The sequence below is a fragment of the Drosophila virilis genome, chromosome 2, assembly GCF_030788295.1.
Source record: "Drosophila virilis strain 15010-1051.87 chromosome 2, Dvir_AGI_RSII-ME, whole genome shotgun sequence".
Classification (NCBI taxonomy): domain Eukaryota; kingdom Metazoa; phylum Arthropoda; class Insecta; order Diptera; family Drosophilidae; genus Drosophila; species Drosophila virilis.
In genome coordinates, this window is record NC_091544.1 from 10907393 (window position 1) to 10931601 (window position 24209).

The following is a 24209-nucleotide window of genomic DNA, read 5'->3' on the forward strand; positions in this document are numbered from 1 at the left end:
TGATCAACGTGGAATGTCGCACTTCAATTGGACACTTGACACAGGCACAAACTATCATATACTACGCACAGGTTGTTATCCGTACATGAAGTATCACTGTAGCAAACGTGAAGTGCAGGATCTAACACTAGAGGACAAATTCTTTCGTTTCCTCAAAGTGATTAATCTAGGTGAGTGCATCAAGGGATAAGTATATGCAAGTACATCAATCCGTACCTGTCGCAGGCCTTCCTATGCTCTTCTATGGACTTGCAGCAATTCGTCTAATAAGCCATAAAGAAATTGTTCGTGTCAGCGATACGGTGGAGGTACCAATTTACTTTTTATATGCCGAAGATAAGGGCTCCAGATTTTGAATTTAATTATAAAAATTCCGAATTTGAAATGTGGTGCTCAGGAATGATTTTTGAATATATAATAATATATATTCTCCAACAATAACAACATAGCTACACTTTAAAATACTTTCAATATAACAAAACATAAAATAATTAGCTTAATTCTTGCAGTCCGTTAAAGGGTTCTCACAGGTATCATCATAATTATCTAGCAGAAGAGGCTCTAGCGAAGCACCAAATTGACTTAGCGAACAGGGTGCATCACAATTTGGTATTGTTAGCTCCTTGGGGAACTTGTCCTCGCTGTTGAAGTAGTAGACCAGCTGTGTGTGAAGAATATATTAGACTAAATTCAAATGAAGACAAACGTGTCTGATGATAGTTTACTTTCACTTCGAAATCGCCATCAGCGAAAGATTTGCTGTGATGCAGCTCAAAGACCAATGCCGAGGCATACTCCGGCAACTTTGCCGTCTGGTCTAAAATGCCCAGGGAGTTCATGACATTTACAAGCGTTACATCATGCGCTGAATACAGAAATATTTTACGATCTGGATTCAAATTCTTTCTGCGTTTGTTTTGCATCTTCTTGAGTATTTCGGTAAGAAAAGCGCCGCCCTTAATGCGCTTCATGAGGTGCGTCTCGGTAAATAAGGTGTAGCTGCGCTCAGCCAACGGTCGCATTTCCTCGGGATATATGTTCTCCGTCCAATCGGGCAGAGCGAGGCTGACTTCCTCTTCTGTTTTTAGTGTGGTATACAACAGTTCCACATCCAGCACATTGGAAATGTTCTGCAAGTTTTTAAAAATGAGTTGCTAGAAGAGTCTCTTATATGTTTTGTTTACCTTGCCCGTGTTCTTGCTGAGCAGCTTATATAGCGCCTTATTGTCCTCATTCAGCTTATCTAGCTCTGGAGGCGGAGTTTTGTATAGCTTCTGCAATATTGTGTCATATTTGATGCAGGGCTTCTTTTGCGCCAACAGCTGTTGGTTAATAAGAAAATCTCTCAATATCAATCTAAATTAGCTAGATGAAAAACTTACAATGTCATCATTGCGAGCTAGAGTGTTTATGGCCACCGGCTGCCAGGGTATGGGCAGCACATTGTTGTTCTCCAGCGGCGGCATCAGTCCGGCCAAAACGCTTTGAGCGCTCATCTAAAAGATAACTACCAACTGATAAGACACACAGTTTTCTTATCATCAGACAATAATTTTTGACTTTCACGCACCACACAGCGTTCCGCGGCTGAGCTTAGAACATGCACTTGCTGCTGTGTGTAAATGCTGTTCGAGGGCAGCAGGCGATAATAGCGCATGCGCAGATTTTGGCCCAACTTATATGATTGCAGGGTACCCTTCTGTAGAGACAACTGGCATTAATATTGAGTCCACTATTGTGGTCGCTCTCTCACCTGTGTGAGTGCACCGAGGCCTTCCTGCCACTCGAGCGCCGCGTGCGGATCATTTGGGTAGAAGCCACTCGGATTCTTGGCACCATGGCGAAACAGCTGCAGAAACATATGTAAATGACATACTTGATATGCGCATCTTAATTTGTTGTTTGGCCAATGCTCACAATTGATATCATGCGTAGCTTTTTCAAGCCCTGCTCATCGTTGCTGTCGCCAAACACAAAATAAGCCATCATTACAATGCATAGGGCGCTGCCCAATAATATAACAGATATTTTGGTGCCACGCCGTGATTTGCAGTCGAAAGGCGACATTTTGTGTTGTTTGCTGCTGCAGTTTATTAATGTATATACATATACATATGCTTATTTGCACTACAGCACTTTGATATTTTCACAGCCTAAAAATAGTTTTTGTTTGTTTGTTGTCTGAACTGTTATTGCTTTTAAGCGCACAACCAACACAGCGCGACACGTCATTCGGCAGTGAGCTCTACGCGACAACTGAACGAGAGTTGATAGGCAACTTGGCTCCAAAGTGTGAGAGAGCGAGAGCGAGAGCGAGAGGATGAACCCCAAAGAGAGTGAGCGCCATAATGATGGTGAGAGAGTGTACCCAAACATGTGCTAATAATCAAATTATGTAGCCATCGTACACAAATACCCAATTGGAAATTTTAGCGCGCGCATTTTGGATCAAAGCCAAAGAGCGCAACAACTTGTTAGGCTTATAGAAAATATAAATGTAAGTGGAATTTTTATTTTTCAGCAGGCTTACGTTTAACAACAAAGAAACACCGATTGGCTACAATAAAAAATATGCATATGTTTGTGCTGGCGTATATGTGTATGTTCAAAAAATATATATGTATGCATCTGTACATGGGCATCAGGACTCTGGTCATTTAACATTTAAATATTAACATAAGCGTAACGGCTAACACAATTATTTGAACTGATACGATGTCGTTCAATGCGTTGCGGCAAGCCTGCCATCCATCCAAAAATCTTATTGATTAGCCAGAAAGTCTACGTTGTGCCTTCTTGGTCCTCCTCGGATTCGCTGGTGGGCTCCTCCACCAAATAGCCCTGCTTTGTGCGGTAGATATTTTTTTTGCCACGTTGCTTTTCTTCGGTATGTGTTTCCGATGCTGAAGCGTCTCCATCCCCAGTCTCACGCTCATGTTCCTTGGCCATATCTGCTGCTTGATCCTCATGTGCTTGATTAGGCGACGCATATGTAGAATGTGGTTCCTCCTGCTCACTAAATTCATATATAGTCTGCCTTTGGGGACATTGAACCGTGTCGTAGATTAGCTCACTATGCTGATTGTTGTCGCCAGCCATTGCCAAATGGTCTTGCAGACTAGTCAGATAGTTAAAAGAGCAAAGTGGACGCGTCACGTAGCTATCCGAAATAGCAGCATGCAAGGGCCAGTGTATCGATTCAAAGTCATATTCACGGGATTCCGGCATCAGGTACTCGTAATACTCTACGGTGGTGGTGCGATAACTATGACTCGACATGATGGCCTTTAGTTTTATTAAGTCTTTCGACTTTTTTTTTTAGTTGTTTTTATCTGTGTTGCTGTCCCCCGTGCTCTTGGTCCCGCCCGCAAGTCTGCCCAACGGCGCGATCAATGTGATTGTTCCTCTATAAATTGTTCCTGGATAGCACCACCTTCTATAGGTGCGCCCTGGTTCACAACGCTAAGGCACAGCCGCAAAAAGTAGATACGCACCTCGCAATGCCGCAACAGATAAAACTGCAGATATATTTCAAAGATCATCAGAGGCCAACGGTAATACACAAATCAGCTTAAAAGTCGCTCAATGGGCTTGACTGCTCGCTGGCTATATGAGAAACGTTCTGCCGGAACTGGAAGGCGAACAATAATTTTGAATTTCATGAAAATTAGTTAATTTTGACAAAACAATGTGTTGCTAGGAACTATACGTTCTGTTCGTTTCAAACACAATCCACCGAATGGCAAGAGAAATAGTAAAAACTTATTCGCCAAATAATTTTCAAACTTATTTGTAATTGTTTTGTACACATTATAACTTAAGTTTAAGCACAGTCTTTGTTCCCACACCTTCCCACCTTGTAAGCGCATGCGCAATGTGAAAATAGCCAACATTGTCAACTGCCGCCGAGCACATAGCGTTCTGTGTCCAGCTCCTCATCCGAGTATTGCTGTTCGATGCGCTCACACTCGCTATGCCGGGTGCAGCGCTTATAGAGCATGTATCCACCCCAAACGCTCAGCGGCAGCAGCGCTAAGCCAAGTGGCATGAGAAACAACAAGAGAAATTCGCGAGGATCGCTGGTATCTTCAGTGACAACCTCATCGTTGTTACTGTAGTCCACCCAGTATTCCATATTCTCATCGGGTGGCAATACTTCTAGATAGGCTTCTCGTATTTTATGGCCCCGATAGCTTATTGCCACACAAGCATAGTAGCCGGCATCCCTTAGCCGCACGCTGTTTAATATAAGCTTGCTGAGATAGATCTGTGGACTGATTAGCTTTTCCGGAGAAGTAGGCAGCAGCTCGTAGGTACGTCCATTGTAGCGCACAATGTGAGTACTGAAATTTGAAGTGCCAGCTGGGGGCTGAGGCGTCTCTGGCGCCGGCATATATGCAGCATATCCGTGTCGTCTAAACCATTTAATAGTTAAGTGCTCTTCGCTGTGAACGCGACACTGGAACACCACTCGAGTGTCCTGAATGGCGGTTTTATTGCTCGGATACGCATCTAGAAACTCCGGTGCGGCTAGCGAGCTATCTAAAAGGCGCAGCAGAAATAAGCTGATTCTTGACAATGCTCTGCACAACACTTACTCTTCACTTCCAGCTGATAGGTGCGAATAAGTTGCACATCCCATACTTGAGGATTAATGCTGCACTTGTACAGGCCAGAGTAACGCTCGGTCACATTGCGCAGCCAGAGCTCTGGGCGGCAGAGTGTGGAGTCGCAGGGCAGTGCAGTCCAGTCATCGCCAGATTCCAGCTGGTAACAATTATTGTCGCTGCATTGCTAATAAAAAAAAAAGAAAATCTATCAAACTTTCAGACAAATAGACTATAGCATGCTCACCTTGAAGTACCAGTGTATTCTAATATCCGGCAGCCTGCGCTCATCCACCAGACCCGTAAGGTTGCACTGCAGCCTAACGTCGTAGCCGGCACGCTGTTGTATCAGCTCCGTGTTCTCTGTCAAAAATGCAATCATACGAAACATCAGTTAAAAAAAAGAAGGCAACCATCAATTTATTTGTTACTTATTCAGCAAATATCTTATCTAACAGCATTGCTAAAAAAAAAAAAAAAACAAAATGATAAACTAGCCTCGTTTAAATAATTGCCAAAGAAATGCATGGCTTTTTTTTTCCATTCCATTTGTCGAGTATCTTACAGTTAACCGATAAAAAGAGCGTTTATAGGTGAAATTTCAATTTATAGCCTTAAGGTTTTACACCCACCTGTATAATCAATAAAGTACCCAATCGTCGTGGGCAATCCACAGATGCCAATTAAGAACCAAATGGCTGCCAAACGAAGTAGCCGCAGCTGTTTCATAACAATTATTGTCAACATTATCATATAAAGTCTTTACATTGTTTTTCACTTTTTAGTTCTCATAATATACTTTTATCTATATCGAACTTTTAGATTCCAATAAAGTTTCATCGAAAATTGCACAATTGATTTAGTTGTGTCTAAAAATGAATTTTACAAGTTCTCATATATATTAGGAAATTTGAACAATGCTTTAAATATTAAGTTTTGCCATTAACACGAAATGATCGATTTGTTTTTAGTTTTATAGTAAACAGTTTGTGCTCGATTCGATGCTGTTCAGGTTCTTATTTATTTATTTAGACGTTGCATTTTTCACCGCCGCTCGCACACATTTTTCACACATTTTATTGGGCGCTGGCGGCCGCTGAGTGTACAATTTTCTTTTGTTTATTTACTTGGCCATTTAAAGCGGGTGATCCACATACAAATAGTGAAAAAAAAAAAAGAAAACACCCACACTCGCACACACACTTAAGTGTTACATACATTCAAATCCTTGGCTTACATATAAATTATGGCATTGTGTGTGTGTTTCTTTTTTTTTTTTTTTGATGATTATTAAATAGCGACAGACCCCATTTATACACAACAATAAATCATAAAAGCGATAATGCCCATTTATCAAATCGCTACCCACTAAAGGCGTGGGCTGATAGAAGACACTCGAATCGAACGAAATTTTATATTTACCCCATTCGAAAAATGAAAGCACAACATATCCAGAGTATACGTCAGAATATCAATTAAATATACATAGATATATATATATATATAATGAAATGAGTTCTCTAAAGTAAGCGAAGCGATATAGTTTAACCAATACCATTTCAAAAGTTAATTATTTATGCATATTATCAAATCAAATTTCAATCGAAATGCTTTAAGTGCGTTTTTAATTAGTAAGTAAAATGGAAAATTTAATAAAGATTTTTCCGAGCTACGCGAAGTGGATTTCATATCATTTCAACATATGTATGGCTCCCAGAAGAAGCACGTTTTAGCACTTATTTGTATGTGGATCGATTCGATGCACCAAATGCCAATAAAACACATTTGTCTTAACGAACCGACTAACCGACTGACTGTCTGTTTATATATGTAGCTACTCTCCGCATGATCCATTTGTTTGGTAGATTTATCACAGTTGCCCCCATTTGATTGGCGTTCACTCAATTGATTTATATGGTATCATTTATTAGGTAGCGCTCGTTTCATACAACAAAATATCTATTGCTTGATAGACAATTTGTTTATGGCAAGCAACGTTTTTGAAGAAAATCAAAACTACGCGCAGTTACAGGCGCCCAGAAACAATGGACACACGACCATGACGGACTTTGACGATCGACTGTTTGGTTACTTAGTTCTTAATCACTTCATGGAGCACGTCGAACTGAAACTTGCTGATATCGACCCGTTTTTTTTTTTTTTTTTTGTTTTTATTTATTTTTAATTTTTCGATGAATGCGCCAAACCGGCAGCAGACACTTTGTGCTGATATAGGCGCATTTTGTTACCTAATCACGAAGTCAATTGGACCCCAAAGCTAAAACATTGCCATATTCGCATGAGGCGCATCCGAACCCAAAGCGTGCAAACATTTTATTGTACATGTGTTTTTTCATTGTTATTATTGAATAGTTTTCGTTTTTTTTTTTAATATATTTTTCCTCTCCTAGCAATTGTTATTGCTGTTGTTTTTCACTGGGTAAATAGTACTCGTATGGTTTTGTAGGCACATCGATCTCTGGGACCGCATTGTGTGCGTCCGTACGATCGGCTGGCTATCAACAAACTACTGTAATACACGAATCGAACAAGTGTTACCCCTCGGCAGCGAGGTGCTCGCCATAGCTGGGAACAACTAAATAAATGTGTTTTATAAGCAGATTCGCTTATCGCATATCAATATAAATGCGTAAATATACAGTAGTCGATATAGTGTCCCGATATCGCCACAGCTATGTACATAGACGACTATGTACAGGGAGGCGGCCACACACGACTATTAGACTTTGTCTGCGGTGCATGCAGCACTAAGCTTTATCGCTTGGCTCGACCAAAAATGTAATTCAATATTGGTGAACCGAACCGAGCTAGATGTACAGGGAGGGGGAGAGGAAGATGGAGTTAGATAAAGTAAGAGAGCCCTGTAAGCATTGTATGGTCGGCAGCCTCGTCATTTGTTTATATTGGCTGCCACAGTGGGTTCTACTTGCTATCAATGCCGCCAGTTATCGGTATACTGGCCCTACCTTGCTTATCAATGCCGTAATAAATAGCGGGAGCCAAGCGGCAGCCCGATGGCGTCTATAGATTGCTGTCAATGGCGACAATACTGCGAACAATTTGACCAGCCCCGTCCATTCATCGTACGTTAGCCTAACAAATCCAAATTAATTCCCAATGGGCTAGTCAACAAAGCCAGCCCGCCGGCCAAGGCGCTGCACTATACCGTGCTGTTAGAGCTCTGCATAATACTTTACCAATTGATAAGTTTCAACGAGCGTTATGTGATAGACCTTTAGCTGCCTGATTAAATAAATGGGGTATCAAAGAAACACCAACGATCCAATTGAGTATCCAAATAATCCAATCGAAACCTTAAACTTAGGATTGAGAGTTCTTTGAACTATCTTATCGGAATTTAAATATCACAGTTTGTGTTTGTATAAAAAACCCACTCTTTATTGGACTTCAATGTAGACACGCGGGCAATTTTAAGTTTAGCTCTATAAGAAAAATTCAATATATTATTAGGCTCTTCATATATATATGAGACTCTTACACTTACACTTGTCCTTTGGCTTCAGCTCGTTCAGCTCCGTGGCATGCTCAGCTAGCAAATCCAGCATTACTTCAATCTTCAAATTGCACATATTATTCTCCTCCTCTAGGGCACGAAATTTCTTGTTCAAACGCAGCATATCATCAACATCCCCTTTGCGAGCCGAATGCATCCAAATGCCGTCAGCAAAGCGCAGCTCTTTGTTGCCCAAACTCAAGGAGATATTTCGAAAATCTTCAATTTCCTCGTTAACAACTGGAAAACCAATATTACAACGATTCACACGAGCTGGAATGGGCTTCGACTCGAATTTCTTGTTGAACAACGGCATCTCCAAGATTAACTGCAAACTGTCCACAAGCTTGACCAATTCAATGTTTGTGCTTTGCCACAAGCCGTTGCCACGGCAACTTGGTTGGGTCACAACCGAACCAGTCGAACTGTGTGTACAAAATATGAGTACTCCCTGCTCCCTGCTGCTTGCCAGGTCATTGAGCTGTCAAACAGTGACAGTAGAAAAAGTCTGCCAGCTGCACCGAGAAATTAACTAAAATAGTTGTGCTGCTTGAATGGAGTACCCCTGAAATTCTAAGTTTTTAGCGTGTAAAACGTATTTTTTTTTTTTTTAATTTAAAATGTCGCAGGAGGCTATAACCTATGAGTTCCCGAGGTATGATAAATAATAAGCACACAAATACATTCCGGCTCAAACAAATTTATTTTCACTCGTTTCAAACAGCGGTGCCGGCGAGGTGGCATTGTGCGTGGAGCGACTGATAAAGGAAACCAACGAGGACTTGAAAAATTTTCGCGTGGAGCAATCCGACCTGCGAACGCTAATAAGCGCTGTATTAAGTGAGAATCGTCACTTGACCGGCGAACTGGGGAAATTTAAAAAAGTAATGTGTTCCAAAAGCAGTGAGAATATACAGGAAAGACTGCATTTTGCTAACGATGCGTTGGTCAAAGCCATGGCACAAATTGAGGCACTAAAAAAGGAGCAACGTAGTCTGCAGACATTGCAGGAGTGCTCACAGCGCACCATTAGGAGCATGGAGGTCGAATTAAACAATTATCGTGCCCTGCTGCCACAAGGAGGCAATGATCAGGTGAGTATTGTTCCAGGGTCAGAATGCTTTGCTTTTAGCGTTTGTCATACCAAATTGTAAGTTTAGATGGCGCAAAAGTATAATAAAGCTGTTAAAATGCTTGAAGCCCGTTTGAGTGAGCAGCAAGAGGAAATTCGTACACAGGCGAATCTCATCAAAGCTCTGCATGAGCATAAGCAGCGCTGTGGTGAGCAAATCGATCAGTTGCGATCTCAGCTAAAGGATCGCCAGCATGATGCAGCCACTCGAGAAGAAGATCACGTTAAGATAGCCAGTTTACATAAACAACTGAAGGACTTTGAGAAATCCTTGATGAAAACTCGAACGTTGCTTGATGAGAGTAAGAAGCGTGAGGTAGAGGCAATGCGCAAGATACATGATGCGCTCAGTGTTAGCGAAGCAGCTGTTCGTGAAAAGGAGGAGGCTGAAAAGCTTGCTGAATCGTACAAGGAGGAAGCCAGCCATCTGGCATTTAACATCGGCAGCATCATGGATGAGGCGGCTAACCGTGTGGACAGTGAAGTCGCTCAGCTTAGGACTAAATTGGCAGAGAAGGACAAAACTATAACATCGCTGCGTGAAAAGGTCAGGCAGATTTTTTATAAAATTCATAAATCTTGTACAATTTGTCATTGCAGCTTAAATTTGAAGCCATGGAACACAAGAAGGCAACGCTAGCCCTCGAATCTCGGAACGAACGTATTACCCTCAAATATAAAGAAGCTCTCAATCAGAACGCAAAACTTGAGAAGCAAGTAGAGTCTTGCAACAAGCGTCTAATAGAACTGGAGCAGTCTGCCTTTAATGATGAAACGCATCACTTACAACAGTGCGCATACTATAAGTACACTTTCAGGACTTTCATTTCAAATTAATTTAATTTTTTCGCACAGCAAAAAGGATTACGAGTCAAAAATGGAGACCTATCTGAATTCATATAAGGAATTAAAAGCGCATTACAAGGAGCTGTTACAGGATCTTACAAAGAAGTTCGAAGGCGCATTCGAAAGTCTGCACAAGGAAAAGTGTGAGCTGCAGGCCGAAAACGAGATGTTAAGGAACAGTGCTGCAGGAGACGGCTTGGGAAAGTTATTGTAGCATGTATATGCAATTATATTTTATAGTAGATTGTTAAATAGTTTTATATAAATTTATTTACAAGTAACTATGCAGCAGCGATTTGTGCATTGCGACCGGGAAACAAGCTAGGAAACCAATAACTTGGCTCAACATCCGATTGTTTATCAATCCAGCACAGGCCCTCGCCCAATACCTTTTCCAGCGCTTGTTTTGTGCGGTATTCGGTCCATCTGAAAGCGAAAATATTTGACAGTTGGTTTGTTTGAGTCGGCTTTGTTGGCTTACCCCAAGTCTTTAATGAGTTGATTTTGGGTGACGTAGCCAGTTTCCGTATTAGCTGCAGCACTGAGTATGTTGGTCTCCTCCATGCTTAGCTCACCCGGAATAGATTGGACCATATATTTACCCTTACCCAGTTTGTGAACAACGAAGCTGAAAATAGAGTTGCTAAAAATTTGGGACTACGACGATTGACCTGGATCATACCCGTTGCCAAAAATGATCAGTTTTTTTGCTGCCATGAGTATGTCCTCTTTTGTAATCTCCTGATGAACCGCACTCTGACCACGTGCGGCTATGAGACGACGGCGAAGTTCGTCTAATTCCATAAGGCCGCCAGTTTTATGATTGGCTGCAAGGCAGACTTCCACAACCTGTACGCTAAGCTCGTAATAGAAATCTCCCATGCCAAGCACGCTCCAGAATCCTTTTCCAGTGGCTAGAGGATCCACGCCAATGGCAGCGCACATTTCCTGAAATTGTTTTCGAAACTGCGAGTTTTTGCGTATGTCTTCCTTGTGTTTCATGGCAAACTCTTCCAATTTATTGCGAAAAACTTCCATTTGTTTCGTCATTTGCTCCAATTGAGATTCCTGCAAATCGGCCCCTTTGTCCTTATATTTTTCAGCAGCCAACTTTTGCTGCTGTATGGCACCTAGACCCACTCGGCGGCGCATATTGATTACAATTTCATTTATTGTTTACTTTCTATACAAAACAATGTTTCTCAGTCAGCTGTGACAAGAAACAAGTGATCTAATTAGACACTCGAACTGGTTCATCGGAATTGTTCAACTAAATCATTTAAAATTATCGAATTTGAACTAATCAGCCTTAACTTTCCTTGATTATATGAATCAATTTTAAAAATATATCACTTAAAATTGAAAAGATTAAGCCTTTTAAACAATATCAGGGGAGTGAAGAAATTACATTTATATATGCATGTAATATCATTAACTATCAATCACCGCGACGATATTAGTGCATTATTATTATTATTATTATTATTATTATTATTATTATTATATTAGTGTTTACGTGATGCTAAACCATTTCAGGCCGCTGTTTATAATTGTTTTTTGTTCAAAAGTTCGGTTGATTTTCAATTAAAATAACGTTATTAATCAACTTACTGATACGTTTTAGTACATAATAAGTTGATAGAAATTTAAATACAGTTGAATACATCGATAGTCGGATACATCGATAGCGCGATACATCGAACGAGTATCAAGTCTTATTATTTAGGATTACATCGATGTTTTTTACATCTCTAGTGCATTTTGCTTGTGTTTTTGCGCATTTTTTGCATTCGCGTTCTTTTAATTATTTTAGTTTAATTTCTCTGCCTGAGATTTATTTCGCGAACGTTTAAAAAATGTTATCAACTCATTTTCAGTCACAACAAACCGAACCGCAGAGCAAACGCCACAGCTAAATTAATATTTTGCAAGGCAGCTCCAAACAGTATCTATAACATAAACAACAACAATAGCACTACCCCTAGGACATCCGCCAGAACGCCTCAAGCTCAAGGTTGCCCAAAACCCCCCACGCTGCGACTGCAGCTGTCAGAAAACAAACCAAGATGAGAATAATCTAGGCACTTCAATTTTGAAGACATTCTTGCGCTTACTCCGTTGCCGTTTCTACTACCTCGGCATGTTGTGCTTCGACTCGGAGAAGATGAACTGGTATTATCATGTGCTGGCACGGAGACCATACCTGGTGGTCGTTTCAATTGCAGTTTATTGCGTGGCCTGCATTATAGTCGCATTTTTACTGAACGACCTACCAGATTTTAGTGACCCCACCTTGGTTCGTATCAATCATACCCCAATATATAATTTCTACGCATGCTCATACTTTTACCCACAACAAATATTGCAGGGCTTTGAGACGCGAGGCACCGAAATTGGCAAACGTCTAACCGCTTGGCATAATCTGGATCAGGAGGTTGACGGCAACGGTGTATTGTTTTCCAACCCCACAGATCTGATGCAAAAGCTTCAATACGACAAGAAACGTGGTGTACCGCGTCATCAGCATCCCAATCACAGGCGGCACAAAGACCAGCGACGAAAGCATAAAAACAATAAGGGCCGCAAAGGGCACAAGAAGAACGAGCACGACGACATGGCGTACAAAATGATGCTTATAAATAAGCGTCTAAAGGCGACCAAGAGTCCACTAAACGATAAGTGGATGGGTGACAACGGCGTGTTTCGTGATTACGAGGTTACCAACGATAGCAGCCCTTCCTTGCTAGAGCCGACCAGACGCAGCGAGGAGATTGAGTATGGCCACAATACAACTTTCGTGGATGAGGATGAGCATCGTGAGCGCGTACAGACCAAGAAGAGCACATGGCGTATGCTAAAGCAGGCCTCATTACCCAACGGCGGATGGTCTAACTCAAGAGTGCGTCAGCCCATCGAGGGTTTTTTTTGTGATTCCTCACCACATAAGGAATACTCACATTTTGTGGTGCAACGTATTGGACCGAATTCCACAGACTCACTGTTTGATCTAAATGGCATGTTAGCCATGTGCCAGCTGCAAGAACAAATTGGTACAGTGCCCAGTTACCAGGCATTCTGTGAGCCCGAAATGCTGACATTCAATTGCTGCCGGCCGTGGTCGCTGCCCAACTATGCCACCCTGTTGGCCAATAAGAGTTCCTGTTTTGATCTAACCGCGGATGATGTTGCGCTGCTTCGATCGCTGCTGCTTAATTGCTACGATTACTACCACTATCTAAAGTTGGACATCAATTGTAATGAATTAAATCGCTGTTATGCGCCGGAGGAATGTACGCGCAACAATTTGGTTTTCAATGTACTCAACTTTCTAAGCGACCACAGCTTTATTAAGCCAAATGTTAGTGTTATGACGATAAAGATTGGTCCAATTAATAATTGTTTTTTTTTTTTTTATGCAGGACACGAATGTTTATTTGAAATACGCAATGATTTTTGTACCAGTGGCTCGTTCCAATCGTATCCTGCCGCTTTTCCACGAATGGCAACACGTGTAAGTTGAGTATTGAATTGTCTAAATTATTTTAGTACTTGCGCAGCGTGTAACGGTCGATGGGTCCTGTAGGCATTTTGCCATCCTTTGCTGTCACCAATGCAGGTACGCAGACTTCTTCATAGTATGTACTCAGATCATATTTGCGGAAAAGCTTGCGCATGTTTTTGGCAAATGTCTCCATGGACATATTTTTGGGTTCAGGTCGCCGATACAATGCTGCACCCAAGGCATTGAGCTCCTCGAGCCGATTATAGTAATTGCCATACGTAGTCTGAATGTCCTTGGATGAACGGCTCGAATCTGATATATTCGCTGTTGTTGTTTTTCGACTAGTCAGTGACGCATAGTCATTTGGCGAATAGTCCGAACCATAAACAGTTTTCTGCATATCCCTCAAAAAATCTTCGACTTGATCAAAACGCACTGGCGGGCACTCAAAGAACAATTTATAAATATCCTCGTTGCACCATTTTGTCCGCAGTATATATTGGCGATATTCTTCGCGCCAGTCCATTGCATAGGGCCAGGTGCGTGTTTTTAATTCAAAATTATTAACCTTAAGATTGTTCGCATAGTGCCCAGAGATCAAAGCCGCATCGGTTTGCTTTTTAATTATCTTTTGTGGTTTATAAATGCGACCATCATGCATGTGGTTCACAAAGTCTGCTTTTGTGACGGTCTTTTTATTGAAACATGTTGGCAGCAGATCTTTGACGTCCACCTGAGCTAAACGTTCGCTGCGTGCTATAGATTCCTCTTCGCTAGACATTTTACTAAATCAGTTCATGTACATTTAATGGTAAATTTAAATTTTCTAATTTTAGCGGGGAGTAAACTATTTGTGAATACTTTTGGGTACTTCTATTTAATATACTTTTAACATATATTTCTAGTCTTATGTGATGAACGTCATTATTTAAATTGTTTTTTATTCAACTCTATTTACAGCGAGCTATGCAATGAGTTAGTGGAAGTTGTTGCCATGGATTTGGGTCTGGAAAATGAGCTATTTAGCGAGCTGTTACTCACTGACGTTTGGCTGGTATCGCTGGGTGGTCTCTTCGTTATGGCTTGCGTTTGGTTATATACAGGCTCTGCGTTTATTACACTAATGTCCTCTTGTGCCATTTGTTTCTCATTGGGATTGGCATACTTTGTTTACACGCTGGTATTTGAGTTAAGCTTCTTTCCATATATGAATCTCCTAGCCATTGTGGTCATCATTGGTATTGGCGCGGATGATGTATTCTTGTTCCTTAAAATCTGGCAATGTGTTCTGGCCGAGCGCTTTAGCAAGAGCAGTACATTGAACACACAATCAACGTTGCCCACTCCATTGGAGCACAATGAGCACACGGAAACATTAGAGAATCTAATGGCGCTGACCATGCGACATGCGGCAGCTTCAATGTTTGTCACCTCGGTAACCACTGCTAGTGCATTTTATGCCTCCTACAGTAGCTCCATAACGGCAATTAAATGTTTTGGGTAAGTCTTGTTAGTCTTATAATAAACTGTCCACTATTAATGGTTTCCATTTACAGAATTTTCGCGGGCACCGTTGTGGTCACCAACTATTTACTTATGATTACCTGGTTGCCCGCCTCGGTATCAATTATGGAGCGCCTGTTTGCCAGCCACATGTGCTGCCAGCAACATTTAACACAAAAATTGATCAACGCCTGCAAGAAGTCAATTAATCGATTTTGCGAATTGTTTGAAGAGTGTATTACGCAGAGTATTATGAGTTATGCATATCTGTGGCTGTTCATTTTTGCCGTGCTGGGCGTTTCTAGTGCGATCATTGTGTTCTGGTATCCGGGTCTGCAGCTGCCAGAGAAACCACATTTTCAATTATTTGTGTCACATCATCCCTTCGAGGTATATACAAAGCTAAGGCATCAGTTTTGGTTTGAGAAGCCTCTGCAAGGTGTGGAAAATTTCAATATGAGCATGCGCTTCGTTTGGGGCGTACAAGCGGTCGACGATGGCGACTTCACGAACCCCAGCTCATACGGTAACCTACACTATGACAATAATTTTAATATATCAAGCAAGTCGGCGCAGATTTGGTTAAGGAACTTTTGTCAAAACATACGCCAGCAACCATTTTATCAGGCTACCTTTGGTTTCTTGCTGCCCAATTGCTTTATTGAGAACTTTATAAGATATATGGAGCGTAGGTCAGTATTGTGTTATACAAATTAGTAAAAGTTATTCACTATTTTTTTCTATTCTTAGATGCGTTGATGAGATGGACTCAATGAGCCTGGATCGCGCACCCTGCTGCGACGCAGAGTTTCCCTACGAACCACACATATTTGAGGAGTGTTTGCCACAATGCATTTCGAATCTGTGCGAAACCAGTTTCTATCAGCACGGCAAAGCGGGTCCCAAGTTTGCTGCTGGACCCATCCACTCGGATGAGTACTTCGAGGGCAATAGTAATGAAAGCTTAAGCATTGAGTCTACGCCTACGCAACTACTCGTAAAAGCTATCATCATTGAGTTTGATTCGAATGTCAGATACAGCACGCTTTACGCTAACATCCACCAGTTTTATGAGAGCGTCGAAACTTGGTTTCAGCAGCAGCTCAGCACGGCGCCCTTGGAGTTGCGTGGTGGCTGGTTTATCAGTGACTTGAAGTTTTACAGCGTTCAGGACACACTTTCGCACGACACAATCATTGCTATTGTGCTGGCCATGGCCGCTTCTCTTGTGGTTCTGCTCTGCTTCACACTTAATTTTATTATTTCCATATATGCCGTCATTACCGTCTCTCTGACCATTTTTAACACTGTGGCTGTGCTTATCTTACTCGGATGGCGGCTTAATATACTGGAGAGCATTGCGGTATCGACTGCAATTGGCTTGGCTGTGGATTTTAGCCTGCACTATGGCATACATTATCGGCTCTCGCCCTCTAAAGAGCGCATTGCAGCCACACAATTTGCGCTGTCCCGGATCATTGGACCAACAGTTATGGCAGCAACTACCACTGGCGTTGCCGGTGGCATTATGATGGCATCAAATATATTACCTTACATACAGATTGGCATATTTTTAGTTGTAGTCATGGCCACCAGTTGGTTCTATTCAACCTTCTTTTTGATGAGCCTGCTCAAAGTGGCTGGACCGCAGTACGATTTCATGCAACTGGGCTGGCCTGCATGGCGCAAGCGTCGCACTGCAAAGACTAATAAGTTCTACGAACGGTAGGTCCAACTACCTTATTCTTGGTTAACTCTAATTTGTGTTTTAAATCTCTTACAGCAAACCCAGTCAAATAATTGCAACTGAACAGCTGCTAACACCCACCAGCTCAGCCATTGTTGAGATGGCAAATTCGGAGACACATGAATTGGAATCTCTCAATTCAAACAATCAGATCAGAACCATTTCAGGTACAGAAAGTGGACTTCCGCCGCCTTCCCTGGCTGTGGACTTAGAGCACTCATTTCAAACGCCGCACTAGTGCAAAATATCAAGCGGAGTCCGCGATTTTCAATGAAGCTTCTTATTGCCTCAGCGAAGGAGCTGCAAGCATATGCATTTTTTATACAAAGGGCAACGGAACGAAGCTGTCCGACATATATACAATTAATATGTATATGTATTTAGCACACATTTCGCCAATGTAAGTGTACGTGTGAAGCTGTGTTGATATATCACAGCAAGTCGTATGTGCAACTACTTTGCTAGAGTTAAGCGTGATTCAAAGAGGCAAGCGGTTTGCGTAAATGTTTGACACATTTTATACTTTGCTAATATAATATTCTAGTAGGCGGAGATTCGCAATTAATTGTAATTATGCTTGAGCAAACATTTGCGCCAACTATTTGGCTATTTGATTTACTATTTAGTGTGCTATTTCAAAAAGACTTTAAACAGTTGCAATGCGATTTTTACTTTGTTATTGTAACGTTTGGCGCTCGCTCGAGCCAAGTGAGCTCAATTTTGTAAACTGAAGCAATTGGCGGAAGGTACTGGGTACGTCCATAATTGTACGACTGCATGATGTCGGTATTATTAGTTTTAAGTAAAGTATTGAACAACAGAGCGCGTCCGCGTAATTGTTTAGGTATTTACGTATTTAACTGTAATCAAAACTATTTATACTCTGAATTTTTATTAGCTGTTAAAATGGGCCAACTATGTTGATGCCGGCATTATAGTATGTATGCAGGTATATGTAGTTACCATATATGGTAGTTATATACAGCAGAAACACAAAAACATACATATATATTATGTACATTGGTGTACTATATGTGTTGTCTATCCTACTTAGTTGTAAATGTTTAAAACACACAGCAACACACAACACACTCGCGTTTGTAATAACCATGTAACTGTGATACAGAAGGTGACAAATTGATAAATACAAATCTATGTTTATACAGACAATGAGAGCTAGTTAAACAAAAAATCATGACGTATTGTACTTAACTGTAACTGAAAAACTTGTACTTCCTTCATTGAACTTATTAAATGTGTTGAAGTGATTTAATAAATGTTACTTGTAAAACAATTAATAAAAATATTACTTTCAAAACAACCCCGATTTAATTTAAAAACCACGTTTGTAATTACTTACATTAATTATCTTATATTTTTCAACTAATTTTCTCAATATTATTTGTGCTAGCAATTTATGAAATTGTGCATTCACTTTCTTCACATTATTATGCAATACGAAAGAGTATAAGGAATTTTGTCCTAGGGGCTAAAAACTGCATTTGTCGATCGATTGCAGCATTGTCATTATCGCCTACAAGTATTCAACGATATCGCATTTAATGGATATATTAGGACAGCTCTGGCCAACAACACTTCGGCCGCGATAGTTGGGACTCTTTTCGGTGAGCAGCTTCCGGAATATGGGTAGTATAGCTGTCTCCCCCTCAATTAACTCCGTCTCGGAGCTGGCTCCATAAATTGAATGATCCGTTCTGTTGCGCTGCTTCCTTTGCTTCTCCGGCGCCACATTCGGTGAGCTGTGATGGTGTGCCGCATGCTGAATGTTGGAATTACGATTGAACTTGCGCGTCTGTGTGCACTGCTGTACAGTAGTGGGTGTCGGTTCGCGCTCCCGCTCGCTGTCCGTCTCACTCTGGCAGACCGTGCCCTTTTGCGGCTTGGGGCGATGCTTATTGCGATTCTTTTCCGAGACGGAGCGTTGAATGGGCGACGTTGTGTTCTGGTCATAGGCCATCACGTGTCCATGATGCTCGGAACAGCGCTGTGGGCTGGCATAGGTACGCTGCGACTGGCGCGAGTGCTGTTTAGCATGTGAGAGCGTGTGTGTGTCCCAGAGATCGCTCTGCGAGACAACAAAATTAGACTTCAAAGCTGAACCCATGCTGGTGCGCCGATGGTCACCCGCAGTGGGAGCTGTTAAAAAATTAAATAAATTTAATTTTGCTTAAGCATGAATAACAATTTACATTTGGTTAACATATGTAAGTGCAGTTAAGGGGAAATTTATGCTTATAATTAAATATAGGTAACATTTTATTTCTTAACTGAATATAAAGTTTATATATGATAGGCGAATACTTACTCTTCATAATACCTGGCGTGCCGGGCTTGCTGTGCGGACAAGCATTGCTCAGCTCCGATTGCGAGGTGGATATATTCGTGGAGGAGTTGCGATGTGTGCTGCTATACTTTGGCCTCGCCGTTGGCGTTTGGCTCCCACTTTCATAATGTCGGGATGCAGTTGACTGGCGGCGAATTGCGGCGCAGTCGCCAGTGCTGCGTTTGCTGGCGCTGCTGGTTATGCTACCAATATTGGCATCTGTTTGAGCCGAAACTGAATTGCGTTTATCTAAATGTCGATGGTGTTGATGTTGTTGTTGCTGCTGTTGCTGCATTTGTTGCTGCTTCTGGAGATGTTGTTGTAGCTGTTGCTGGATAGGCTGCATCATTGCGGGCGGATGGTGTTCCACAATTGACTGTTTCTTTTTTTTACTGTTGAACATACTGATTAAATACGCGTATCTAGTATATGTGGGTCTCCTAGTACTTACGGCGGCAAAGAGGGCGCCAAAGTCGTGGACTGCACCGAAACGAAGGAATTGTCCATGTCAACGTGCGTGGAAGTGATGCTATCCACTGATGTCAGCTCGGTAACTTCTAAGTGCAATCAGTGAGCAATGCATGAATTTGTCTAGATAGAACCCAAGCTCACTCACCTGTAGTACTGGGCATCTCGCGTCGCACCGGTGGCGCCGATAGCCTTGCCATATCCTCGCTTAGTATAGGCTCCATGTCAGTGGGTGCGCCTGTGCATGTGACACCATCGATCCACTTGCGCGCCTCTGGGCCCAGTTTGCGTATAAGAGCCTGCAGTTCGTTCTCCTTTTCCATCAGAGCTTTGCGGAAGCGACAATTGGTGTTCTTAACATCGCGAAGCCGCTGCTCTAGCTCACAGACCGAAGAATCGCGACGATTCTTGGACATAGGGCGTAGAGTAGCGCGCACTCGCTTGTCCACAACGCCCTGAGGATTGCGTTTGAGTTCGACGAGCTGAAATTCAATAAGCCGGGATTAGATAAGTTTGCTGCCAGACAACACAGCACACAGCAAGGAAAGTTCTCAAGTTGAAATTTGAGAATATAGGACAGAACATACATATATCAGAAATACCGATAAATAGTAATATCCAATTATAGAGTAAAGGTTTTCAATGTTTCTACGGCATTGCTGATATACATAGCTAAGTATGTAGATAGAGTTAAAAGTTTATAAAAAGTTAGTAGTGTTATGTAGCATCAGCAAAGTTTAGAATTTAGTAACGTTTTTGTTTGTTATGAGCGTAAAGAGTAGCGCTAAAGGAAATGCTGATCATTTGAAATGCAGTCCATTCGATTGATGGCATTCGAAATGATCAAACGAGCAATATTAAACAACATTCAACAAAATACGTATGCACTCGTATGTTTGTTTGTATATAAGTATTATACGATTATATAACAGCTACAAAAACTACAAAACTTCCTTACTACCAGTCTTACTTTCGGTACGAACACCAAACACAAAGTGGCTGTCGTACAAAAAATTATAAAAAACGAGAGTAAGACAAAAACTAAATCCTTGCGATCCGATAAAACCAGCGATATGGCCGCGCCGGCAATACAAGTAATGAACACATTATAAACTGAGAAGCCAATGTGCTTGGAGTCATTTAGGGCTGGTATGGAGACATGCCTGGTTTCCCAGGCCAAGAAGGCGCCAAAAACCTAACGGTGGGAAATAAATTGTATAATAATCATTTATAATCATAAGTGTCAAAGTATACACACCAGTAGCAAGCCTTTATATGCATAGATGATGCTGACAAAGATGGTCATGTGCTCTGATTGGCAGTACTCATTCTCGGGTATGACCAGCACATCATCAATGTTCTCGTGGTGCTGAAATAATAACAAGTTATTGAAGAAATTCCAATAATGCAATACTCACTTTTGGTTCCAGCTGCTTCGTCTCACGATAGAAAGGATCGGCTACCTGCCAGGTGGTTATTATCGCTATATCAATAGCCAAAAGCACGCCCACAACCATAAAAAGCTGATAGTCCTTGATCACCTTCTTGTTCAGCTTCAGATCGGTAAAAATCGAATGCACTCGCCAAGTTTTCGAAAACATGGCACCAAAAGCTAAACTGAAACCGGCCATCAAAATCCATGCTCGAGCCGTGCATATATAGGGAAAGGCTGCTACACTGCTCAACGTAGTATCCAGGCCCAGGAAAATGATGCTTAGATAGGTCAGCATGCAGCCAACAATAATCAGATTATTCAAATGTGGACTTGACATTTTGATGTAGCTGCAAGTAATATAGACTTGGTAAGTTAAGGAAGAATATCTAAGGGAAGTTAAGACCTTACCGTTGATTACGATACTTGATGTTAAAGGCTAGGAAAACGGTGGCTATTATCACGCCAATGACAGAGGCGCTGGCTGACACAATATATATGGTGGGATTAACTTGGCTGTGTTCTATATAGATCACCGTGCGATCCTTGGGTGGCGTCTTGCCCACCCAACGTACGGGCTTGCCCAGCGTCATATCCAAGTGCGCTTGCTGTGAGTGGTATTCACCTATCTTTTCCATTTGTCCCACTTGAAACTGGGTAATCAGAATGTTAGCCTTGCGTTCGTTGTTATAGAAGCGTACCGGTCCCTAGAAATAATAAATATAGGCTATTTAATAGCTTTTTAATTTTAGGGCTAATACCAACCGTGACACCCTCAAAGGAAGTATTACGTAATGCTTCCAGGAAAATATTTTCCCAGTCTTTGACTCGATAATCAAAATGTGTTAGCAGATCTTCACGTTTTTCCGCTACATACTGTATGGCCAGTGCAGCTGCCCAAATACCATCGTAGGTATATCCATGGAAGCGAGAGTATTCCGTGCCACGTAATCTATCATACTCAACCAGATACTCATCCGCCGTCTGGAAAATAAATAACCCATAAGAGGTTGCATATATGGCCAAAATCTCGAGTCATCTTACAATGCCTGCAACTGTTATGTCTCCGCTGGTTGAGAGCGGTAGCAAATCGACTAATATGGCACCCTCCAAAGCCGTGGCAATTTCCTTCACGCTGCATTCGCTGTCCATCGTCATATTCCACCAATTCGTGGAGTAGGTAGCCATAATCAGCCACTGATAGGCGCGTCCATACATTTGCAATCTGAAAGCGGCATTATTACGAGCATTACAATATGAAAATTTTGGGAGGACTTACTTGAATGCCTCGCAGAAAACTTTGCGGGCAAAATGCTCATTAAAATTGCCCAAAATTATTCGCACATCTTTTTCCCGCAGCTTTTTCAGTGACTCGGCTACATCGTTGACGAAACTTTGGGTCTCTACCACCTCCAGCTCCATGGAATCCAGATCAGCAACCATATGATTGTGTGGCAGTGAATATCGTGGTTCGTTCTGGTACACGGTGCCCACTCGCGTCCAATTAAACTCTTTGAGCAGCGCTAGGCGTGGTGCATTAAATGCATTCTCCGAGGGCACCACTCGAAAGAAATTGGGAAACGCATCCTTGGTGAACATGGGATGGGTATCCGCATAGCTCAGCTGTGTCAAATGCCAGTGTTTGCTGGCCTTGGCTATGGGATCTGTGACATGCGTGCAGGCTGCACCAAAGAGCATCACCTTGTTAGGACCAGAGTGCATCATGTCGAAAAAAGATTTCACTCCCACGGCAGCATTGCACTGGAAATGGGAAAAAACATATAATAACTACTTCGCGGTTCGTGTAAGCCAATTATACCTGTGTATCATTCCACCACATATGCAGCCTGTAGTTGGTCAGTATCTGCGGATGCTCATTGACATGACCAAGCGCCAGCTTGACACTGGGCATAACTCCGCGTCCCGTGTACGAGTTCTCAACGCCATCACCATATGGAAAGAAGCCTGCTATATAGACATCGGAGCGTTTGGCAGTTCTGGACTTAACGTTACTCCAGCCGAGGCTAAAGCACAGCAGCAGCGACAGGACCAGATGTGGATGGGACATATTGTGTGCGCAGGCTGTAATGCCATTGAATATCATTAAATGTGATATGCCAATGATGGGAATCGTGTATAATGTTGTCAATAGATAAAAACGAAACAATTACTGAAACCAAACACAAACAATAGGTTTGCATACGAACATATGTATATGCACATATGTATGTATCGTATGTATGTATGTATGGTATGTATGAATAGTATGTATGTATATTTGTAATTCCTTCATATTATTTTTTTTTAACTTGCTTGCATATTGTATGTGTGTATGCATTGGTTGCAATCGGCTGCCTGTTTTACCAATTATGGCAAATACTTTTCCCGGGCAAATTAGGTTAATACTTGTGTTTGCCTATATAAACGGTTCATAAGGCCTTCAAATGCGATGCACTTTGATTTGTTCAAAGTCAAACCCAGTAGTAGAACTATGAAATTGGTTCAAGGTGCTGCTGCGCCTGACAGGCTGTGCGTGTCGATGCATGTCACAAACAAATTTACAAACACATGCACATACATACATACATATGTATATACACACTTTGCATGCTTTGCTAATACATTCATATGTACACTTATTCGTTATTGACCTTATTGATCATACAATGTAGTCAAAAGACCACGTAAAGGCTATTAATCATTCAATTTGCATCCTTTCATTGTTCAAGCTAATAGTTTTTATATTAGCACAGTTCACTTTATGGCACATACATACATACACATACGTACGTGGCTTGCACATATTTTACAGTTTTTGTAACGGTTGTTTGCAGCGTACGATTTGCATCTGATTTAATTTACAGTTACACCTACCAGCCAGTTAATTGATGTGCACAACTTATTTAATAACTAAAGACATATTTAAATAGTTTTATTTGATTTCGTAAGCTGCGTTCGCTTCTTTGGAAGTTGCGTGGTTCCGAAAAATTGTGTATCCGCACAAATTGACAGTTGACCTGGCACAGCCAAAGGACACGAAAATGCGCATGCCTCGAAAATTGACAGCCCACGCTTTAGGCCACAGTTCGCGTT

General features: G+C 41.7%; 10 protein-coding genes across 14 annotated transcripts; 3 read left to right on the top strand and 7 right to left on the bottom strand.

Annotated features, from left to right (window-relative positions):
* Window positions 1-13: 13 nt before the first annotated feature.
* On the top strand, window positions 14-934 carry LOC6630411 (uncharacterized protein C15orf61 homolog). Its single transcript, XM_032439440.2, has 2 exons — window positions 14-170; window positions 226-934. Exons 1-2 carry the CDS (start codon window positions 14-16, stop codon window positions 354-356), a joined length of 288 nt encoding a protein of 95 aa, XP_032295331.1. The 3' UTR covers window positions 357-934.
* Window positions 299-2067, bottom strand: LOC6630410 (lysosomal acid phosphatase). The gene is made up of 7 exons (XM_002054162.4): window positions 1918-2067; window positions 1754-1849; window positions 1571-1699; window positions 1383-1496; window positions 1185-1322; window positions 726-1130; window positions 299-661 (listed from the first exon to the last, which is right to left on the bottom strand). Exons 1-7 carry the CDS (start codon window positions 2065-2067, stop codon window positions 497-499), a joined length of 1197 nt encoding a protein of 398 aa, XP_002054198.1. The 3' UTR covers window positions 299-496.
* Window positions 2068-2492: 425 nt separating this feature from the next.
* On the bottom strand, window positions 2493-3708 carry LOC6630409 (uncharacterized). The gene has a single exon (XM_002054161.4). It carries the CDS (start codon window positions 3277-3279, stop codon window positions 2782-2784), a length of 498 nt encoding a protein of 165 aa, XP_002054197.1. The 5' UTR covers window positions 3280-3708; the 3' UTR covers window positions 2493-2781.
* Window positions 3709-3774: 66 nt separating this feature from the next.
* On the bottom strand, window positions 3775-7166 carry LOC6630408 (fibroblast growth factor receptor 4). 3 transcript variants are annotated; one of them, XM_070207524.1, is made up of 5 exons: window positions 7059-7166; window positions 5240-5476; window positions 4855-4970; window positions 4599-4794; window positions 3775-4542 (listed from the first exon to the last, which is right to left on the bottom strand). In XM_070207524.1, exons 2-5 carry the CDS (start codon window positions 5358-5360, stop codon window positions 3896-3898), a joined length of 1080 nt encoding a protein of 359 aa, XP_070063625.1. In that variant the 5' UTR covers window positions 5361-5476; window positions 7059-7166; the 3' UTR covers window positions 3775-3895. The 3 variants fall into 3 exon arrangements, with proteins under 3 accessions (XP_070063625.1, XP_002054196.2, XP_070063624.1); XM_002054160.4 differs by lacking the exon at window positions 7059-7166 and adding an exon at window positions 6857-6982; XM_070207523.1 differs by lacking the exon at window positions 7059-7166 and adding an exon at window positions 6415-6683.
* On the bottom strand, window positions 6940-8575 carry Cby (beta catenin antagonist chibby). The gene is made up of 2 exons (XM_015172119.3): window positions 8134-8575; window positions 6940-8071 (listed from the first exon to the last, which is right to left on the bottom strand). Coding segments are annotated over exons 1-2 (327 nt in total). The 5' UTR covers window positions 8459-8575; the 3' UTR covers window positions 6940-8069.
* A 106-nt stretch (window positions 8576-8681) lies between these two features.
* On the top strand, window positions 8682-10401 carry LOC6630406 (uncharacterized). Its single transcript, XM_002054158.4, has 5 exons — window positions 8682-8797; window positions 8867-9236; window positions 9303-9821; window positions 9875-10065; window positions 10130-10401. Exons 1-5 carry the CDS (start codon window positions 8763-8765, stop codon window positions 10332-10334), a joined length of 1320 nt encoding a protein of 439 aa, XP_002054194.2. The 5' UTR covers window positions 8682-8762; the 3' UTR covers window positions 10335-10401.
* Window positions 10373-11348, bottom strand: lsn (vacuolar-sorting protein SNF8). Its single transcript, XM_002054157.4, has 3 exons — window positions 10803-11348; window positions 10602-10748; window positions 10373-10546 (listed from the first exon to the last, which is right to left on the bottom strand). The coding sequence occupies exons 1-3, from the start codon at window positions 11270-11272 to the stop codon at window positions 10402-10404; spliced, it is 762 nt and encodes a 253-aa protein (XP_002054193.1). The 5' UTR covers window positions 11273-11348; the 3' UTR covers window positions 10373-10401.
* Window positions 11349-11865: 517 nt separating this feature from the next.
* disp (RND transporter family member dispatched) lies at window positions 11866-17839 on the top strand. Its single transcript, XM_002054155.4, has 7 exons — window positions 11866-12416; window positions 12489-13478; window positions 13540-13631; window positions 14583-15122; window positions 15179-15817; window positions 15876-16850; window positions 16909-17839. The coding sequence occupies exons 1-7, from the start codon at window positions 12261-12263 to the stop codon at window positions 17108-17110; spliced, it is 3594 nt and encodes a 1197-aa protein (XP_002054191.1). The 5' UTR covers window positions 11866-12260; the 3' UTR covers window positions 17111-17839.
* On the bottom strand, window positions 13464-14518 carry LOC6630307 (uncharacterized). Its single transcript, XM_002054156.4, has one exon. It carries the CDS (start codon window positions 14401-14403, stop codon window positions 13663-13665), a length of 741 nt encoding a protein of 246 aa, XP_002054192.1. The 5' UTR covers window positions 14404-14518; the 3' UTR covers window positions 13464-13662.
* Window positions 17840-17930: 91 nt separating the features above from the next.
* On the bottom strand, window positions 17931-23508 carry GABA-B-R2 (gamma-aminobutyric acid type B receptor subunit 2). Of its 3 annotated transcripts, none has more exons than XM_070206664.1 (13): window positions 23430-23508; window positions 22936-23198; window positions 22396-22877; window positions 22161-22341; window positions 21882-22100; window positions 21528-21823; window positions 21103-21466; window positions 20943-21053; window positions 20655-20879; window positions 19833-20166; window positions 19668-19770; window positions 19199-19608; window positions 17931-19029 (listed from the first exon to the last, which is right to left on the bottom strand). In XM_070206664.1, the coding sequence occupies exons 1-13, from the start codon at window positions 23452-23454 to the stop codon at window positions 18407-18409; spliced, it is 3636 nt and encodes a 1211-aa protein (XP_070062765.1). In that variant the 5' UTR covers window positions 23455-23508; the 3' UTR covers window positions 17931-18406. The 3 variants fall into 3 exon arrangements, with proteins under 3 accessions (XP_070062765.1, XP_070062764.1, XP_070062763.1); XM_070206663.1 differs by having other exon boundaries at window positions 19668-19773; XM_070206662.1 differs by having other exon boundaries at window positions 20643-20879.
* Window positions 23509-24209: the final 701 nt, after the last annotated feature.

Bases quoted from the DNA above. Each gene is read 5' to 3' on its own strand.
- LOC6630410 (XM_002054162.4), bottom strand. From the start codon at position 2,067: ATGTCGCCTTTCGACTGCAAATCACGGCGTGGCACCAAAATATCTGTT. The intron at 1,131-1,184 runs GTAAACAAAACA...AAAAACTTGCAG, and splicing joins TCAGCAAGAACACGGGCAAG to AACATTTCCAATGTGCTGGA. The intron at 662-725 runs GTAAACTATCAT...CTTCACACACAG, and splicing joins ATGGCGATTTCGAAGTGAAA to CTGGTCTACTACTTCAACAG.
- Cby (XM_015172119.3), bottom strand. From the start codon at position 8,458: ATGCCGTTGTTCAACAAGAAATTCGAGTCGAAGCCCATTCCAGCTCGT.
- GABA-B-R2 (XM_070206662.1), bottom strand. From the start codon at position 23,454: ATGCATACACACATACAATATGCAA. The intron at 23,199-23,429 runs GCAAGTTAAAAA...ATGGCATTACAG, and splicing joins TACACACATACAATATGCAA to CCTGCGCACACAATATGTCC. The intron at 19,771-19,832 runs GTGAGTGAGCTT...TGCACTTAGAAG, and splicing joins CGAGATGCCCAGTACTACAG to TTACCGAGCTGACATCAGTG.
- LOC6630307 (XM_002054156.4), bottom strand. From the start codon at position 14,403: ATGTCTAGCGAAGAGGAATCTATAGCACGCAGCGAACGTTTAGCTCAG.
- LOC6630409 (XM_002054161.4), bottom strand. From the start codon at position 3,279: ATGTCGAGTCATAGTTATCGCACCACCACCGTAGAGTATTACGAGTAC.
- lsn (XM_002054157.4), bottom strand. From the start codon at position 11,272: ATGCGCCGCCGAGTGGGTCTAGGTGCCATACAGCAGCAAAAGTTGGCT. The intron at 10,749-10,802 runs GTATGATCCAGG...CTCTATTTTCAG, and splicing joins CTGATCATTTTTGGCAACGG to CTTCGTTGTTCACAAACTGG. The intron at 10,547-10,601 runs GTAAGCCAACAA...TTTCGCTTTCAG, and splicing joins CAACTCATTAAAGACTTGGG to ATGGACCGAATACCGCACAA.
- LOC6630411 (XM_032439440.2), top strand. From the start codon at position 14: ATGTCGCACTTCAATTGGACACTTGACACAGGCACAAACTATCATATA. The intron at 171-225 runs GTGAGTGCATCA...TACCTGTCGCAG, and splicing joins CCTCAAAGTGATTAATCTAG to GCCTTCCTATGCTCTTCTAT.
- disp (XM_002054155.4), top strand. From the start codon at position 12,261: ATGTTGTGCTTCGACTCGGAGAAGATGAACTGGTATTATCATGTGCTG. The intron at 13,632-14,582 runs GTAAGTTGAGTA...CTCTATTTACAG, and splicing joins TTCCACGAATGGCAACACGT to CGAGCTATGCAATGAGTTAG. The intron at 15,818-15,875 runs GTCAGTATTGTG...TTCTATTCTTAG, and splicing joins ATAAGATATATGGAGCGTAG to ATGCGTTGATGAGATGGACT.
- LOC6630408 (XM_070207524.1), bottom strand. From the start codon at position 5,360: ATGATAATGTTGACAATAATTGTTATGAAACAGCTGCGGCTACTTCGT. The intron at 4,971-5,239 runs GTGGGTGTAAAA...CATTTTTGACAG, and splicing joins GTACTTTATTGATTATACAG to AGAACACGGAGCTGATACAA. The intron at 4,795-4,854 runs GTGAGCATGCTA...TTTTTTTATTAG, and splicing joins GAATACACTGGTACTTCAAG to CAATGCAGCGACAATAATTG.
- LOC6630406 (XM_002054158.4), top strand. From the start codon at position 8,763: ATGTCGCAGGAGGCTATAACCTATGAGTTCCCGAG. The intron at 8,798-8,866 runs GTATGATAAATA...CGTTTCAAACAG, and splicing joins ATAACCTATGAGTTCCCGAG to CGGTGCCGGCGAGGTGGCAT. The intron at 9,237-9,302 runs GTGAGTATTGTT...TTGTAAGTTTAG, and splicing joins CACAAGGAGGCAATGATCAG to ATGGCGCAAAAGTATAATAA.